Consider the following 18,254-nt stretch of genomic DNA (forward strand, 5'->3'; position numbering starts at 1 on the left):
CTAGCTCCACTCACTACACATGCCCAAATACCCACTTGAGTAATGCACAGTTAAGACTCTAGCATATTCTCCAAAGACATGGAGATTTGTCAAACCTGAGCTAAAATCTGCAAAAACAATGCTAATCTAAATTTCTGACTGCCAAGAAACACAGACTAAAACTTTATACTCCAGACTTCTGGCACAGGCTCCCCTGCCAAAGAGTGGGCTGGCCACACGTTAGTCTTTGCATCATTTTTCTTTGTCTCACCTCTCTTCTGGTCTAGCCCAGCCCAGCTCTTTGTCTTTAATCCTTCTTCCCACAGGAAGGCGGGGTTGTGCAGGACATAGTTCAATCCACTTTCTTAGGACCAGACGTTAAGAGTCAAAACCAAGCACCAAACCGCTGGCTAAAACCCAACTCTGGGTTTTAGCTCCCTCCTACTCTTGCCCCATCATGCAAGGGATGTCTGGTCAGTGGGTGTCTTCTCCTCCTCCTCTTTTTTCCACAGCTGACTGAATGTCATATCCGGGCATCCTGTGCAGACCAAACCTGGAATAAAGTGATTGCTGCCACATCCCTTCACTTTACGCTCTGTTTCTGATGGGGGTTGGTGGCCTGCAAAGAGCCGTGTGATGGTGAGGGCTCTGCAGGTGGAGAAGCGGGGCAAAAGCTTCCCATGCTTTCTTGTGCCAACCTGACATCTTTCTCTGTAAGAAGGGGGAGTGCTTGTTGAAGGATGAACTTGGTGCATGTTTTCTACCACTAGAGGCAGCACGGGGCAGGGGATGAAAATTCCTTCTCCCGCCAAAAAATGAACGGTGGGGTTGGTGGCAAGAAGTTAGTAGGTGGGGTTGTTTACAAGGAAGGAGCAGGCTGCCCCTCCATGAACAACACTAGTTGTATGACCCTCTGAGTTCATTCTTGGCAAACTAATTCCCAGCCAAAACTATATGTGGAACCTGATGCTCATGACAGTGGTTGGGTGTTTGCACTCAAGACAGTCATCGGCTGTGGCCTACCAGGGCTTGAGTCAGCATCACCTCGGCAGACAAAGAGGCACAGCCCTCGCTCTTGTACCTTCCTTACCCCAGCACCTCCTGCTCTGATCCTGCGACACTCTCCTGTCTTCCCCAGCTGCTTTGCCTTCATAATCCTGTACTAAAATTGTGAAGAACAACCAGAATTGTTAAACCAGCTCACACTAGGATGAAGGGAAGAAGAAACAGATTCATGAGCGCCTTGACAAAGCATGACCTTGCAACTTGAGCCCTTCTAGTCATGTCCAGCCCCATCACATCAGATACGGCTAAAAAGTTCAAATCCTAGGTGCATCCCTAATCATTGCTAAGGGGGCTTTTGTCTCCCCATCAACCTGCCTTTCTAAATTTTACCCTGAGAAGCGTATTCACTGTGCATGTTGTTCCACATCGCAGCTGGGCCATGGGCAAGTGGGCTCAAATCCAGCCCAGGGAGGAAGAGAGCTGTCGTTTGAACCCAAGGTATGTGCCAAAGTGATTCTGTCAGCAGCTGATTTGGGGCGGGGGGGGAGAGACAAAGAGTAACAGAATGATACCTTTAGACCCCCTTGCTTGAATTGCCTATAGTACGTATCATTAACCTTAACTTGTATCCCTCCGAGACGTGGTGAGTATCAGGACAATCACTGTGAGCGTGTGAACTCTGGAGCACTGGAAATAATTATCCACTTTCCATTTCAACTAGCAGAGCTGTTGCTCTGCTGTAATGAAAAGACCTCACACTTTCCCCTATCACAGCAGGGATCCAGGCTGTATTATGTCATTCTGACTGGCCTTAAAGGCTTTAGTGATGTTTCTTTCATCTGAGCGTTATCTTTCTGCCAATTTAGAATCCCATCTCCTCCCCACAAAGCAAACCTATAGTTATCCAAGCAGCAGTGGGAGGATGGTAGATGGCAAGGAAAACATAGATAGGACAGGAGCATTCTTCATGGCATTTAGAAGTAATGAGTGCAATTTCCCACATCTTAGGACTTTTTAGACCAAGGTTTTAGGAAAAAGAGAAATGAACCTCAGTCAGACAGGAGCTCTACCCATGTATCTGGAATAGCGTGAAAGTAGCAACAAGCTAGGCACTGCTGCAGCTCCAACAGGCAACAAAAATGATGATAATAACATGAGAGATTTGGGACTATCAGACAGCTCCATCCCCCAGGAAGGACATACATTTTTAAATGAAGCAGTGTATTCCTTTCTTCACAGATTCCAAAGAAGTTTTAGATTCCCATCTCCACATGCAAACTAGGTGTTCAGCCTCCTCTCAGTTGTGTGCAGATTACTCTCCTGGCACACAAAGGGAAACCAGCAGTTTAAGAGCAATATGTTGATATTGTATTTTATTCCCAAAAAGCTCTTTTCAGAATGACAGCTCCTAGTGTGATCCCACATGCTGTGCAACTGCGTGGGCAAATGCTAATTCCACCCACCAAACATGCAGGTAATGAGAGTGAATGGAACAGGGGTCAGGAGCAGACACCAATCAAAGCTGTTAAGTACCGCTGGCAGCTGGAGCACACCGAGCAATTAATAAACTCTTTCTGAAGTTTGTAACATATCGGTGATGACGACTTTGATACCTGCAATAGCTGTATCACTAGCATATTGCATGTCATGCATACCATTACTGTTGTGCCTATCCTGAGAGAAACAGAGCTGTAACAAATTGCAAGACTGACACATGCAGAGTCCTTTCATTTTTAAGGTGATTACACCTTAACCCAAGGTTACAGAGCACATGTCTACTGACGTGTTCAAAGTCAGGCCTCAGGACGACTATGGATAATTAAACCCTAAAACCATCAAGGGCTGGGTTTTGTCCCTGACTGCCAGAGCTGAAGGGGGAATAATGCAAGGACATGGCAGAGAGCATCATGTTGGGCACAGGTGAAGTGGGCTTGTGCGGAAAGCAAGTACTTTCCTCCCTGTCTCTCCAGTGCTGCAGGCTGTGCGGCAGCCCACAGCCCCACCTCTTCCCTCCCGGGGCACAACTGGCATGGTAGGTGGTTCTTGGGGTAAAACATCCCACCTTCTCCTTGCAGAGCATGGCTGCAGCCTGGCCCTCAGCCTTACCCTTGTGCTCATCCTGTTTCATCAGAACCTGTTTATGTTTTTACATCACAGTAATACCATATCTGCTGCTAATTACAGCCCCACAATACTAACTCAGTGTGCAAACAAGGCCATCATCCAAGTATTGTTTTACATAGCCAGAATGCTGGGGTTGTGAACATTTGCATAATGTTTAATTATTTAGTCAGAACACAAAATTTGTCTTCCTCTCAAAAACATTTTTATGAAATGTCTCAATAATTAAACACCACTATGTTTATTAACAGCAGGGAAGATTCATAAAATGTATTAGTCAGAAACAAGCAAGTAACTACATCTCGCAACAGTAATCAAAATACACCACTCCGAAGTAGGTCCCCAAGCACGGCAAACACCTGCGTGAACTCCTACGTGCAACTGAGCAGAGTATGATTAAAAGTGTAACAGTTCAGTGGCTGTACCTTGGAGGGGTCAGGGAGCCAGAATTCAATGGCTTAATTCACTCATTAATCAATATATATAATTTTGAGAAGACCGGTTCAGTTATATTGAGTCAGCTGAAGTGAGCCCTGTGTCTATCAAAGGTAAAATGTGGGGTCAGCTGGAGGCCCGTGCGTGGTGCTGCAGCCTGGGGAAGGTATCTGCAGGCTCCTGCTCCGGCATGCTGCCCGTTGGAAGGCGTCGGGACCCGCACACTGGGTGACTGGCCCATTTTTGCACCCCTTGTGTGGGACCTGGGAGCAGGGCAGGGCTCTTCATGGGGTTCCTCTGAGCGACTGCCTAACAGGCTGAAAAAAAGTAAAACAGGATCTAGGAAAGCAGCACGAGGCATGTATTAAAAACATCTGCCTTGATGGCATAGGAAAGGGGTTCCTTCTGCAGCATTTCTGCACCATCACTTGCTGATAGGGAAGAGGGGCCAGCTCTAACCTCAGTTATTTTGGTGTGTAAATAGAAAAATTCACCTAAAATGAATGCTCAGACTCTGGGCTAAAGTTGCTGACTGTGTTGGGCATGTCCCAGCACCTGGCAAGACCTGTAGGTTCTTTTAAGCAAGTAACACTCACAGGCTGCTGAGGAAGAGACAGACACTGGCTGTCACACACAGGGCCCCAGTTTGGTCAGAATAGTTGCTGTGCCCAAGAGTAAAAGCTCCAAATTGTACTAAGTTGTTTGAAGGGAAGGCAGAATTCAGGACCAGAAACTGTTTCTTGTTAAAGGTGCAATCGCCCACTAAGTTAGGAGAAAGAATATCTTATGTCCTGGGAACAAGCATGCAGCTCTAAAATCAAATATTTTAATAATTTGAACTTACTAGCTTACATATAAGAGGAGCATAAAATTAAAAGGTTATTTTATTTAGGCAAGATGGAGCTTTTTATTCTCTGTTTTAAATTCAACTTTATACTTCAGTTGTATTTCAATAATGTTACGCGAGAAATTAAGCTTGCGTCCTTCCGCTCTCTCTGAAACTTGTCTGCTACTTCCTAACAAGGATTCCAAATTGCTCAAGCCAATTTTTAAGACACCCATATAGTTAAAAGGCTCCCTTTTTGTCCATCAGTTATGTAAAAGCAGCCAAGGAAACCATCTCTTTTCCCATATCCTTGGCGTAACTTCTAAGACTCAGTCTGAGCATTACTGTTTTGCAGCACTGTGCTGGGGGTTGTGTCACGCAGGAGCTGGTGAGGGTATGGCTTGCTTTGGTCAGTAGATTGGAGGATCCATTTGTGCAACGGGGTAAAGCAAACAGGGAAACCAGCACAAGTTTGAATAACGACCCTCTGCTTTTCCCAGATGAAGACATAAGCCTGCATAAATAAGCTCTGACAGCAACCGTTGCCTTTTTCCTAAGCCAAAGCAAAACCCTCCTTCCCAGCCTGCTTTAGGGAAGTAGGGCACAGTAAAATCTGCCTCCCCCAATCTCCTGTCCACAATCACAAGGTAAGATAAATTATATCCTCACATTAATTGGGGAAATTGTGGTGTGAAAAGGCCGTTCAAAAGCTCAGTGTCTCTCTGGAGAGCAGCTGACAGCATGATCCACCATCAAAAGTGCCTTGCAACCCGCTGCCTCAGGCTGCTCGTGCCCCGCTCTCCGCTGACGGACCACGCTCAGTAGCTGGATCTGATGTTGAAGACACACAGCCACCCTTCGGCAGCAGGCAGCGCACTGAGGGATGCTTCAGTGCACCAGGAAAACAAACAAAATCACAAGAGGGGGAGGAAGCAGCAAAGAAACGGGACAGTAGGAATTCCCTGCTGAGCAGGAAAGGTTGCCTCTGTTATCTCTAGCTCCAACTTCTTTTCTTTGCATTGCTTTTCTTCACCCCGAGATTGTAACACCGTGGTACACAGCCTGTGCCCACCAAAATACCGTGCCACACAAGCACATGCAGCACATGTAGTCCATGGTGAACGCACACTCACGTGCACGTTGCACGCCTGTTAGTAGATGTGAATTTACACTTGCCTTGTACTCCTATGCCAGCGTTATGCTGCGGCCCAATAACACATGGTCCGGCATGACGCCTGCCAGCCAGGGTTATTGCGGCAGCGTGCGGTGTACGGTTACAGTGTTGCCTTGGTTGGCCCTTGTGTCTCCCAGTGGGTCCTGTGAGCGCTGGAGCTGGAGTTACTGTGCCACGGAACCACCACGTAGCCTGGGGGTTTGAAAGAGCATACAGGTGAGCATTGCAATGCCACAAGGCCGAGGTGCAGGGAGTGACTTGCACCGGCTCCTCTTACTTGAGAGTCTTTTTTTTTGTGGTTCAAAATAAAGACATGAACCAAACAAAAGGCTTCATTAAGCAAAAAGCAAGCCCTTTTGCATACTTGAGGCGAGTGCCGCAGGAAGAGGCAAAGGAGTTAAAAGGAATCAACCCTTGTTTAAAGGAGCAGCCAGATGGGGAAGATGATGTCTGTTGTGCCTGGACAGGCTCAGGGCCTTATTCTTCTGCCTTTTCTGCAGGCAGCCTGCCCATCAAAATTATCCCCGGTGCTGAGTGCAGAGAGGACGAGCCAACAGCTTATTAAGGAGTCTCTGTTATTTCTGCGCAAAAGGGTGGCTTTTATTTTCCTGAAGGGTTATTAACTGAATTCTCCTCTTGTCATAACTTTTGGTGTTTTCCTCTGCTCTTTCCAGACAGTTCTCCTTGGTCCTTTGATGTAGGCAATGGTTTGGAAGGGTTTACTGACAGTCTTGTTAAATTCGGGGCAGAAGGAATAAAAATAATGTGGGAATAGGATCTCTTTGGGAGACACGATCACCAGAGCATGACTTTGGGACAAACACAGCTCTGCAGTTCAGCGACTTCCATTTCCTGGTACAGGAAAAAGATTTCAGTGAAATCTTTACAGCACCTTGGGCTGCCACTCGCACAAACAGTCCTGCGGCTGGAGTTAGAGCCCAGAGACAAGTAAATACTGTTGCTTCACCTCAACACGGTCTGATACCAACTGCTGGTTGGGGAGGGCAGCACGGGTAGTGGTTGGCAATAGGAGGGTCTTGCTGGATTCCTCTGTCTCCTCTCCATCTCTGATGGGGCCATACTCTTCTGCAGTCTGGCCCAAGAGCAGCACCGGTGGCCTGGCTGCCTTCTCATCCTTGAGCTGCTGGCATGGGTGACAAGTGACAGTGTGGAAGCCATGCGATGGTAATCGTCACAGGACCCGTTGGTGCAAAGTGCCATTTTTCAGTAGACAGTGAACAGAGATTTCTTTCTTTTTCCTTTTTTTATTAAGTGGTTCTCAGGGAGAGTTGACTTTCAAAGGCAGGGTAATAAATTACATGTCAATTCTAAACTTTAGAAATCAAGCCATATTTGGGAAAAAACGGGAACAACTTGCTACAGTGAGTTAAGATACCACAGTGTCTGGCTCAGCATCCTTGAATAGGCTTCAGTGGAATTATGGACCTGCAACACATACCACAAATAAGTAAATAAACAAAGCAAAAAGAAAGCAACAATGAAAGTACTCAATGTGAAGCTATGTGAGATGGAAGGAAGGAAAACTGTCCTCCATCACTTTGCTTCAGTAAAATCTTACACACTCTTAGCTGCATTCCTAACAGTTCTTAAGAGAGTGATTTGGGATCCCGGAGGGGGAGATAGTTCAACATTTTCCTGAATGACCTCCATTTAAGCTGCTTTAGGTGAGCTAGAGAGGTTTTCTTCTGGGAATGCAGCCAGTGCACATAGAGAATTAGAATCTTCAGCAAAGGCACTGCAAGATACAGCAAAGGAAGATCTGAATGGGCTATGAAAACGTGTCCTATCAGTCTCCAGCTTCAAAGTGTAACACGATGCAGAGAATTATCTGGGAGTAATAATCCATAAAAATCTTCACACGTTATTTATTTTGTGAAGTCAGACAATAAAAAATCCTGTGCTATAAAAACTCAACAGTTTCTGTCACTTGTTGAGCATCTTGGTGAACATTGGGAGTATGTGAGCCTGAGACCTGTGCCCACTTGGAACTGAAATGCCTTCTCCTACAAGAGGTAATCCCATGCAGCCACGCTGTGCTGGATCATGCAGGGTTACACTCCCCCCCCTGGAGTTTTATGAGACATGCAGCACTGTCCAGTGTTCACAAACGGCTTTTTTTTTGTTGGACTCCATACAGTACAAAAGTTATCTTCTAACCGCAAACACGAAATCCTGTAATTAAACCTTTGTTACCCACAGCAGAGTGCTTATCATGTATACAAAGCAAACATTTTGGCAAGTTTATTATGCTCCTCAAGACTAAGAGGGAATTAATGGCATTGCAAAATTACAGCAAGCTGCTTGCTATGCTGCTGCTGGATATTTTCACTGGCAACAAGATTTTATATTCCTCTTTATCTTGAAAAAAAATGCAACAGATTTAGTAAACATTTTTACTGTCAAAGGCAACACAGTGCAAAACACCATATCAAAGTAAAGGCCAGAGGGGTATTTTGACCTTAAAAATGTATTACACTTTGCTGTACATTGAAAATCATTTAGTTGTAATTTTTTTACTTAAAATTTAAACATTGGGAGGTAGCTAATTAGGATAATCCAACTAGTAAATTGTGTTAAGTCACCAAATGTAGAGTTTTTGCACTGAAAGATGCCTAATTCGCGATCTCATTTGCACTGTGTGCAGTCCTTCACCACTGGGAAGGACAACTGCTTGCAGCCGTCACCTTCCTCTTTAAACAGAAGGCCAAAGACATCTCATGCAGCACTTCTGGGAAAGAAAACTTCTGTTTTTCAAGTCCATTTTGTTGTTCTTCTTGTACTGTAATTCAAACTGTGTTAGTTTATGTGCATGAGTCATGAACAAAGGGTAACTTTTTACATTTTATTTCCCTGTTAGATGTTACACACCAACAATATATATTGCAGCTGCCTGAGCAAAATGGATCAGCCTGAGACAGTCACATCACTTCTCAGCTGGAAAAGTACAATGACGTCCTTAGGAAAGCTGAACAGATCTGAAAGGCTTTTCTGGTGGTATAGAGTGTGAAACATAAATTACTGTTCATACAGAGAAGAAAAATATGTTTGTATTTGCATCTTTCCATTGCCACAAATGAGACATTTGACCAAAGAACAATACATGGGCTCTAAAACCATTTTCTGCCTACTTGTTGACAAGACTGCTATAGCAAGACCTACTTGCATGAACCTTTGACTTAGAATGAAGAAATCTGGGTGCAGACCAATGCCATGAGAAAATAAAATTCCTCTAGTCATTAGATCAGAGGTTCAGGTAGCCAAGTGTCTTCTCTTGCACAAAGGCCAGGGCCATTGGCAGTGGTAGGAGAACATGAAGACAATTCCATCAGTCACACAGCCTCCCAAAGCCTTTCACAATGTCCCAAGCCAAGGCCCCGGCTTTTGTGCTGAGCAGCACTTGGATTTTGTCTTCCACTGATCTGCCTGGCTGCTTTCTGAAGTCAACTAAACCTTTGGTGTCTACAACCTCCTACGGCAATCAGTTCCAGTGTAATTATGCATTGCATGAAAAGCAGCACAACATGTTACCACTTCTCTGAAGCCTGTTTTGAGATACTTCAATTCCTCCATAATTACGGCACAATTGGTCAAGATCCTGAGTTTGCTTCACGTAGGCCTGAGCACCCTGTGGGGCTGCAGTCCCATTCCCTTGGAGGTCAAGTGAAGGTTGCTCATGGGCTCATAGGGATCCTCAGAGCTGGCTGTCGCAAAATGCAGGCTGATGTCTGCCCCACGCTTCCCGCCTCAGCATGCTCCCAAATTCACATCCCAAATGCCACATGAGGAGTAGGGCTGCGCTCTGTGAAGAGCTGGTCACCCCCACACCTCCTCTCCTTGACATGCCTGCAAGGCAGCGGGACAAGGGGCTTGTTCTCCTGGCGACTGCGCTGGTCTTGCCACAATACCTCTGCCTTTCGTCTCCGTTATTCCTGAGCACCTGTCTATGAAAACAGGACATAGTCCAAGAGATTTGTGCTCTTCCTCATACAGCTGCACAGGTCGTGGGCCAGGAATTCAGCCACAACTCAACACAGTTTTAATCATTTTAAACAGTGGGAGAATTGTAAGGAGACAGACCGTACCTTTAACTACATTTCCTGAAAATACTCTGCTCTTTGCATGGGTGACGATAATTAGAGAATACAAATTTGGTCTTTTTTAATATATTATATTCCTTTAATACAGAAACAGGGTTTTTTTTCAAGATTGCTACAAAAGGTAATAGCGTAACTTAAAATTACGCTTTATGCTAATTACTTATTTATTACAGAAAGGACGTTTTGGAGAGAGAGGAAGTTAAGATGTTTTTTATTGTATCTGAAAAATGTACCCATTTCTACTGTAGGTCTTGGAGTATGATTTGAATAGCAAAAAGAAATCACTTGGGATTAAGGACTGTGAATGCTTGCTCATGAGGGAGTGTTGTTTACACAACAAACCTTTGGGTGATTGAACCCAAGGCTGCATGTCCTGTAATTAAGTTACTATTTCTAGTGGATCTATTTAACAGAGGGCTGCCTGGCCAGTTCTGATTTCAGCGGGTATGCCCACACTGTCTTTTGTGATCTGCATAAAGGAGAAGATCCTGGGACAGCTGGCAGAAACCCGTTTGCATTGGGACCACTGACAGCAACTGGGATGGGCTGGAGCATGTCTCCGTCTGACGGCTGCATCAGGCCTTCAGCCGCCACACAGGCTGATTTCAGCAGCCATGCAGGCTGACTGGCTTTATCCAAAGGCTTTGACAAATATAAAACTTGTTTTTCCTCCTTCTATTTTCAACAATGAAAGACAACCTGTCTGAAAACTGTTATCAGTATCTTGGGTATTCATATGTTCCAATGCCCTGTTTCTTTATTCATTACAAAATGCAGCTGTCATTACTGAGGGAGCTCAGGTTTTCCTCCCCACCTCCTTAGAGAAGACAAGATTTCAAAACTGCAAATGCAGGTGTTAGGAAATCATAGGTTTCCTAAACCCTCCCTACATTTTTCCAAAAAGAACGTTAATGCAACAAGAAAAACAAAATCACAAATGTAAACATAAATAAACCTAGGGAGCACAGTGCTAAGGTAGTACTTCACACATATATATCAAAGTGAAACTCTTCCCTCAGCAGTGGAGCATTCAGTTTCAAAGAAATTCCCTAACAGGGTTTGTTGTTTGCTTCTTTAACTCACACAGAGGTCTTAAAATATATTCAGAGTGATTTCAGTCAATCATCAGCAATGATTTCTCTTGTCAGTCTTGTTAAACAGGTGAAGGTGAAGAGCCTAGGAGACTTCATGAGCAGGAGTCCCAAACTGGTGGGGGAGACTCAGGCTGAGAAGCGTGAGAGTTTTATATAAAGGTAGTAAAGTACAGACATGCTACGAATTACTGGGTTTTAATGAGAATAATTAAGATTATGTAGGGGGTGACATGTGAAGCTGACACTGCAGTGAAGTTCAGTTTTTCCCAGCATTTCAGTTTGGACTCCAGGTAAAAGCTTTTCAGTTCTTATTTTTTAACTAAATTCATATTGTCCATTGCTACTAATACTATCCTCCTAATTAGGAATTATGATCTCACATAAAGGAAAACTAGTTGCAACCAGATAAATTCAGGTAGGAAAGTAACTGTGAAGGCATTGATGAGCTTCCAACTGCAGTTCAGTTTTCTCACTGCTCGCCTGCTTGCAAACATTGTGCAACTGAGGTTGCTTGCAGAAGGAGCTGAGGAATTTTTATTTGTGGTCACACATAAAATGTGCTTATTTGCACCTCATGAAATATAATCTAAGCCCAGAAACTGGACCACTTGGCTCAGCTAGGCAAACACACAGCTCAAGCAAGACAGTTTAATGGAGTACTCACTAGCAGCTATTCATGAATACCTGCATGGGCCAAACAGCTTTGACAGAAAGAGTGTTGGGCGGTTCCAGTGAAACACATCAACAGAATCAGGATGTTAGTGCACAATTTATAAATGTAAACAGAGAAAACCATAACAAATAGAAGTTTCCAGCAACAACAGAAATTCAGCAAAGTTTAGCAAAGATCCTGTTTTGATGCAAACATCATTAAAAGCAGAAAACGCAGGAAATACGTAAGGCAAAAGTTTTATTTTCCAAAGTATGTCTTTAGCATAATTTAAGTAATCCGTTGCCATTGGAATCCTGATTGCTACAAAGTTGAAGGTAAACTTTTTGACTGCACCTATTGCACACTTTCTCCACAGATGTATAATAAAACCCTTCTCCTGCATCAAGAGATTCTTCACTGTGATTAGCTGGTCTGTAGAAGTTCAGTTAAGTAGTTGACTTAATTATGAAAGATACTATTTGTTTGCATCGTTCTATTTTATAATCTGTGGCATATCACTCCAAGCTTGTGACTTCTTTTTGGCCAGTTCCATCCACGATGGCTGATCAGAAGCAGTATTACTGGCTTTCTTCAAGTGGTGTATTTCCTCTTTATCCACCAGGGCTGGTGATGGAGCTACTGTGAATAAAACACACGGACATTTTATGTTTGCTTGCTGTGCAGCTGTACACCCTAGCTCTTTCACTGAAAACTTCCCATGCCCTGCCCTATGGTAGAAAATCTTTACATCTCACATGCAAGCTTCTCTGCAATATGTTATTGAGGAAATAACCATTATGTGCTCAAAAGAATACAATGTTTTTCTCATCACTAGTATCTTTTGGTCCCTACATTTACCAAAACCAACACAATGACCAGAATTCCTTGCCGTGCCCTGTGTTAACACCCAGGCCAAAGAAGAGAGAGTCTTTTCATTAGCAAGAGCATTCATTTGTGGACCCCTCCTTTACCCAGCCCCCAACTCAGAGGTATTTCATTACCTCCAAAACTTCTGTCCTTCTTTCAAATTTTAATTTACCAAAGAGATTCGAAGTTATCGTAGGAGGACTGATGGGCAGACAGTTTGTGATCACATCATTCCAGCTTGCTGAGGAAACCACATTAAAATTGAATGCTGTTAAAAATAATTTTGCATACATTTTACATTTTACACCAGGATAATGCATTTGGGACCCTGTCCTGTGAAATGGCCTAGCGCTCTCGGTTCACATTTCTTTCAGCATGAGTTTTGACTACTCTGTAATCAAAGTGGTCAAAAGAATATGCCACCAAAACAAAAAACCCCAGACGTGAGTGCTGAGAAAACAGTTTGCCCTTGCTGATGTGTGGCTGGGGAAGAGATTAGGATCTAACCCCTGATCCTTTTCCAGCACGCTCAAGCAGGATTTCTTCTGACAAGGTTGTGAGATAACAGCCAACATTTTAAGCATTTTGTTTCCTACCTGGGACATGTGACAGTGAATTGGTTCTCAGCAGGGGCTCCTTCACTTCAGACTTTGTCTCTTTCCTCTGTTCTTCAGAAGTGGTTTTAGGTGCCAAGTGTGAAGGTTTGCTCCATGGCTGCTTCACTGACCCCTAGGCACGGAAAGGGATAAAATCCAAGTAATGCAGAGAGAATGAGAAGCAAAGGGAGCGGATGTGGTGCCTGTCACAGTCCAAAAACCACGCGCGCTCATCACACGCTGGTCCCAATCCTGTCACTTGAGCTGATACCTGTTCAGAAAGCTCCAGTGGTTTCACGCTGGCATCCATGATACTCAACTTTACAAATTAAAACTATCCCTCTGTACCTCTTATTCATAATGGTAACTATGAGTAGGTTATTATAGTCTTCAGTGCAAAATGTATTCCAAGCCCTGTGCACACCCTTATTAACATATACAGGATTTGGAAACAGCCTTGTTCTCTCATGTTTCCCTTCCACCTCCCAGATTTAGTGGCTTAGGGCACTGTATTTTTGGACAGTTGATGGTAAATGGATTTTCCATAAAAAAGAAATCGAACACATCTTCCAATGGATTTTCTTGCCAGTATCAAAAACTACCCTGAAGTGACAGTGCCTGGTGCCATGTGGGAGAAGGAGAAAGTGGGAGTAGTACAGTGGCACCAAGCATCACACGCTGCAGTCAGGAGCATCTTGGCATGTTCCTCTGTCAGCTGATATAGGGAAATAAAATGCATGGCATGAATCTTAGGGAACATTGCCAGCTAAAATCTGGAGTTTCCTATTCTGACACAGAAACAGTATTTTGGGATCATTTAAACCCTTGGTGTTTTAAGTGCTATGACAACGTTAAGCATTATTGCAGTTCATAATCTTGCCTAGACATTTTATTAGGTATTATTTCTTGTTAATCTAACCACTGCTATTTTTCATCATCTAGAGATCTTCTCTTATTCCACGATATAATACAGCTACCTATCTGGGTTTCTAACAGTACCATCTGAAGCAAGAAAGTAGGCCATTTGCACTGGGAATGCTGCACTAGTACAGGACACACATGCTTCTGCATCAGTGCAGGGTTCTTACTGTGCAGGAGGCGATACAGGCAGCACCTGCAGGCTGCTGCCTCCGTGAGCTAGCCCAGTACCAGGGAAGCCTTGTTAGTATTCTGGATTAATGCCAAGTGCTTCTGCTGGTGCAGCTTTGTCATCTGGGAAGATCACTTGCTACAGGTATCACCCTCTTTTGCATGGGATCTTTGAAGAGGCAGCGTTAGCCCACATTCCATGGCACCACATGGGCAGCTGAGTTATCCATATACAGAGAACCAGAATTTATATCCTGGCACTGTCTGCAAGTGCAAAAGTTATTTTTATCCTATTTCACTTCTCAAGACTCTAAAAATTGTTACCTAGGAGCTTCTGGGACCGAGCTGTTCATTCAGTGTTAAATCAGTCAGGAGGTATAGGAGGTTCAATGAAATGCTATGCTTAGAAGGATAGTTAAAGACGATGTATTCCTTCTGTATTGAGAGAGACCAGAAACTGTACAGTTTAGCACCTCATTTTGGGTATTTTAGCATGCAATACACACATTAGATCTGGTAAGTATGTATCGGGCACCCAAGGAATTTTACACACTTCGCATAGTTCCAGGATTTCTTGGAGATATAAAATTACATATCTGAATAATCAGAGAATTCTGAAGCTGTACATTTCTGAGCAGTGTCTTTGTTACTTATGATTATACTCATTAAGTATCTGTAATCATTATGGCATGATTGGTAATATAGTAGTAGATCCAAAGAGTACTACAGGAAGGTGATACGAAAGCATCACAAATTTGTGCTGTAAGTACCTCTGTTTGTTCCTTCTCTTTATTCTGTTTCTCTGTATCTGACTTAACATCCAGAGCCACAAGTTTTTCTCTGTCGAGTTCCTGCTCCTGCTGCATGCCCCTCTGCTTTTGCCTCGCTATGGAAATCCAGGCTGGCTCTGCGGGAGTGTCAGGATCTCTTCCAGAGTCTCCAGCAGCCACAGGGGAAGGCACGCTTCTCTCTGTTGACAGATTATTTATGTACATGGTTATATGAAAGAGCTGTAATTAGCTTCAGCTCGCACTTGCTCAATACACCGATTGGTCCCAGGACGTGTGACCAGCCTGGGTAAATAGGTATTCTGTTTAGTTTGATCCCCAGAGAGCAATCTTCCAGTGCTCACTGTTTTAAGTTACCATTCTACTGGTGAGAAATGCTTTGCACCTTTGTTGGATTAGAGTCGCAGTGTCACTGCCCTCAAGTGAGAGAGATGCAGAAATATGAATCAAGCTTCATTAATCTATCGATTTTCCAAGGTTTCCCCTTCTGCCCTCTCCTGCCATCTGCTTTGTGGCCTCTTAAGAGACAAGCAGCAGCCGATTCAAAGCTGGACACATCTGGACCATGGTGTTGCAAAGGCAACCCCCTCCCCGTGGCGGCTGCCCTCGGCTTCCGCTCCTCCCATGCCCAGGCAGCAGCAGCTGATGCCTTAGGCTGGTTCCTGTCTTCCTTCCACCCCTTTAGGGGCAGCCTCCCTCATACAGCCCCTTGGTGCCTGCAGGTGCTGTGGGTGACCGAGCACAATGGTCTGTGGCATCTGAACACACAGAAACACTGCTAAAATCACAGGGTTAATTCACGGTCTTTTGATGTGAGGTTTACCTTCACTTATCCCTGCTGACACTGACCGTGCTCTCTGTTTGGGCCAGTCACTCTCATCGTGCTCCACCAGAACTGAGATTTCAGCAAAACAAGAAAATAAAAGCACTTCTGACAGTAAAGGGTCGAAAGTGCTATGCTGCTGTCCTCACAACTGCTACCCAGGGACGAGCAGTATTCAGAGGTATGGGGAAGGGAAATACCCTCTATTCAAACATTCTGCAAAGGGAAATCCTGTCTGTACGGTGAGCAGAACTGGATCAAGAGAAGAGCCTCAGCTCCTCTGTTGGCTCCTGCACCCCAGTTCTCTGCTTCATGGGTTCATGCTGCACCCAAAATTCAGTTTTCCAACTAACGTAGAGCCTATGCATGGTTTAAAAGAGGAACAAGAATAGTACTAACACTCTTAGAGCCATGCTAGAGCCATACAGAAAGATGATTTAACCTTTCCCAGCCGTTTCTGACCACTAATGTACCCAAATTTATAGAAGGCTACTTCAGAGCAGAAGTTAAGCTTCTCATCCTCAAATCACGCACAGTCCTGCCCCTAGGAAAAGGGGGCTGTTACCTAGTCAGCATCCTGTTCAGGGACTCAGGAGGAGGCAGACCCAGCCAGGAAGCATTACTCAGCTGCTGTGCTGGCGTAGAGCTGGGCCACCCAGCACAGGACCCCATGGAGCTGTCAGACACGTTTCTGGAGGGCTACAGTCTAATTTAGAGGAACGTGGCCCCGATCAGGAAAGCAGGCAAATGTCTCTGAAGGCACGTTTGAGATGCCTCATAAAGGCATAGGAGATGAAAGGGATGATGCTCTCCCAAGAGCTGGAGTCTGCAAACTCAGGCACATTATAAAAGCCCACAAACTTTCTTTGCTCAGGGATTTTCTCAAGTCACTGCTGTACCTCACCAGAGACAGACTAGCTATTTGAGCAAGAAACTATTGTAAAGCCTATGTCAGGTATAAACCATAAAAAGAGAAAGCACAAGTTTTGCTTTAAGGCCAAAGCAAGATGTTTTGCCAGCTGATGTCTGCACTTCCCCTCACGTTCACCTCATGGGATCCTGCAGGGAAACCTCTGACAGAAACAAGTCAGAAAGTCCAGCTGCGCAAATGCAGCGCAGATAAAGCAGGGCCCTTGGATGCTGAACGAGCCTCCCTGTCTCCTGCATGGCAAGCTACTTCAATACTCTGCATCCTACCTATGCCCTGCCTTTCCATGCCAACAGCTGTTTCTCCCATAATCTTCTTCCCTTATCTTCACTGTCTGCCCTCACTTCATTTTGTCTAATTTTACAGGATGATAGAGAATAAGGCTGGGAGAGATCTCAAGATGTCATCTAGTCTATCCTTCAGCTGCAAGGCAAGATCAGTTACAAGATTAATTTCACATAAACTGTTTCCTGAGAATTATATATCTAACCTGTTCTTTAAATGCTCCAAAGATGGGACAGATCTCAGAGTCTCCCTAGACAACCTATCCTGTGGCTTGGGTGTCCTTTTTCTACTCGATTTTTTCCCTATTGGGTAAGTTAAATCTTCCTTGCTCTAATTTGAACCCTTAACTTCTCCTATACACTATGGACACGAGCAGATTGTTCATAGCTCCTTGCAGCAGCCTTTTATGCATGTGAAGACTCAGACCATGTTTTCCCTACTTTTTTTAACTTTTCTGATTTGTCATACTCTCTAGATCACTCTTGCTTTTGTAGAAATTGTCACAATTTGGTCCAAATCTTCTTCAAAATACACTGCTCAGAACTGGCACATAGCACATGAGATGAAATGATGAAGTGGAAGGACTACCTCAGGACTACCTCAGGTGAAGTGGAAGGACTACCCCACCACCTGAGATGGTCTCATGTACACATCAGTCAGTATTATGAGTTTCTCAGACAATTATGTTATTCCTGTTTTGTATTTAGTTCATGAGCTCCAGATTGTGTTACTTCCCCTATTCCATTCCCCCTTTGTATCTGCGCATCACATTATTTTTGCACACGTAACAGAACTTTCTACTTGTTTGTAGTGAAAATATTATTTTCAAACTATGTTTCTACTTAAGATAACCCTGATTTCTATTCTTGTCCTCCAGTGTGCCCACAGGCTTTCCAGCTTGGTAATACTTGCAAACGTACTAAGCACACATTTAGTTCTGTCACCCATGTCCTTAAATATACTGAATAATGTCAGACCTAAGATGGCCACCATCTGATATGACAGTGAATCATTAGTTGGCACACTCAGTAGCTTTGCATCAACCCAGTGAATAGCTTCCCCAAGACTGTATTTAGAGGAATGTCATGATATTTATAGGAATGCCCTATGATACCAGTTATCATCTGATTTGACCGCTCTTGACCAAGTCATGTTGGCTGGAACTTATACCTTTGTTATCTTGTAGACATTTAGAAATAGCTCAATTATTCCTTTAAGTATTTCATATTAAGTTAAGTCGTACATAACACCCCTTCTCCCTCTCTCTCTTCTTCATCTCACCCCTCTTTTCAAGATGTGCCACCTTCTGGAGCTTTCCCTTATCTTCTGCAGTTTGCCAAGATAACAACTAGCAGCTCAAGGACTGCTAACCCATCTTCTCTGAGTATCTTAGGACAAACTTCATTAGGAGCTTCATAAGTAAATGCACACAGTTGAACTGATGTGATGTCTGCTAATGCATCTGCCATCATAC

The 18,254-nt window shown here is 44.1% G+C and overlaps 1 protein-coding gene across 2 annotated transcripts in view; it reads right to left on the reverse strand.

Annotated features, from left to right (window-relative positions):
• Positions 1-11,386: 11,386 nt before the first annotated feature.
• The window catches only part of CRACDL (CRACD like), a 43,304-nt gene continuing 36,436 nt past the window's right edge, over positions 11,387-18,254 (reverse strand). The window contains exons 9-11 of one of the 2 annotated variants that reach the window (XM_074860957.1): positions 14,727-14,926; positions 12,868-13,000; positions 11,387-12,040 (exon numbers count right to left, since the gene is read on the reverse strand). In XM_074860957.1, the coding sequence (XP_074717058.1) occupies positions 11,898-12,040; positions 12,868-13,000; positions 14,727-14,926 (476 nt within the window). In that variant the 3' untranslated portion in view covers positions 11,387-11,897. Of the gene's footprint in view, positions 12,044-12,867; positions 13,001-14,726; positions 14,927-18,254 lie in introns of both variants that reach the window. The other variant, XM_074860956.1, reaches the window with a different exon arrangement.

The sequence above is a fragment of the Strix uralensis genome, chromosome 2 (genome assembly GCF_047716275.1).
Source record: "Strix uralensis isolate ZFMK-TIS-50842 chromosome 2, bStrUra1, whole genome shotgun sequence".
NCBI classification, from domain to species: domain Eukaryota; kingdom Metazoa; phylum Chordata; class Aves; order Strigiformes; family Strigidae; genus Strix; species Strix uralensis.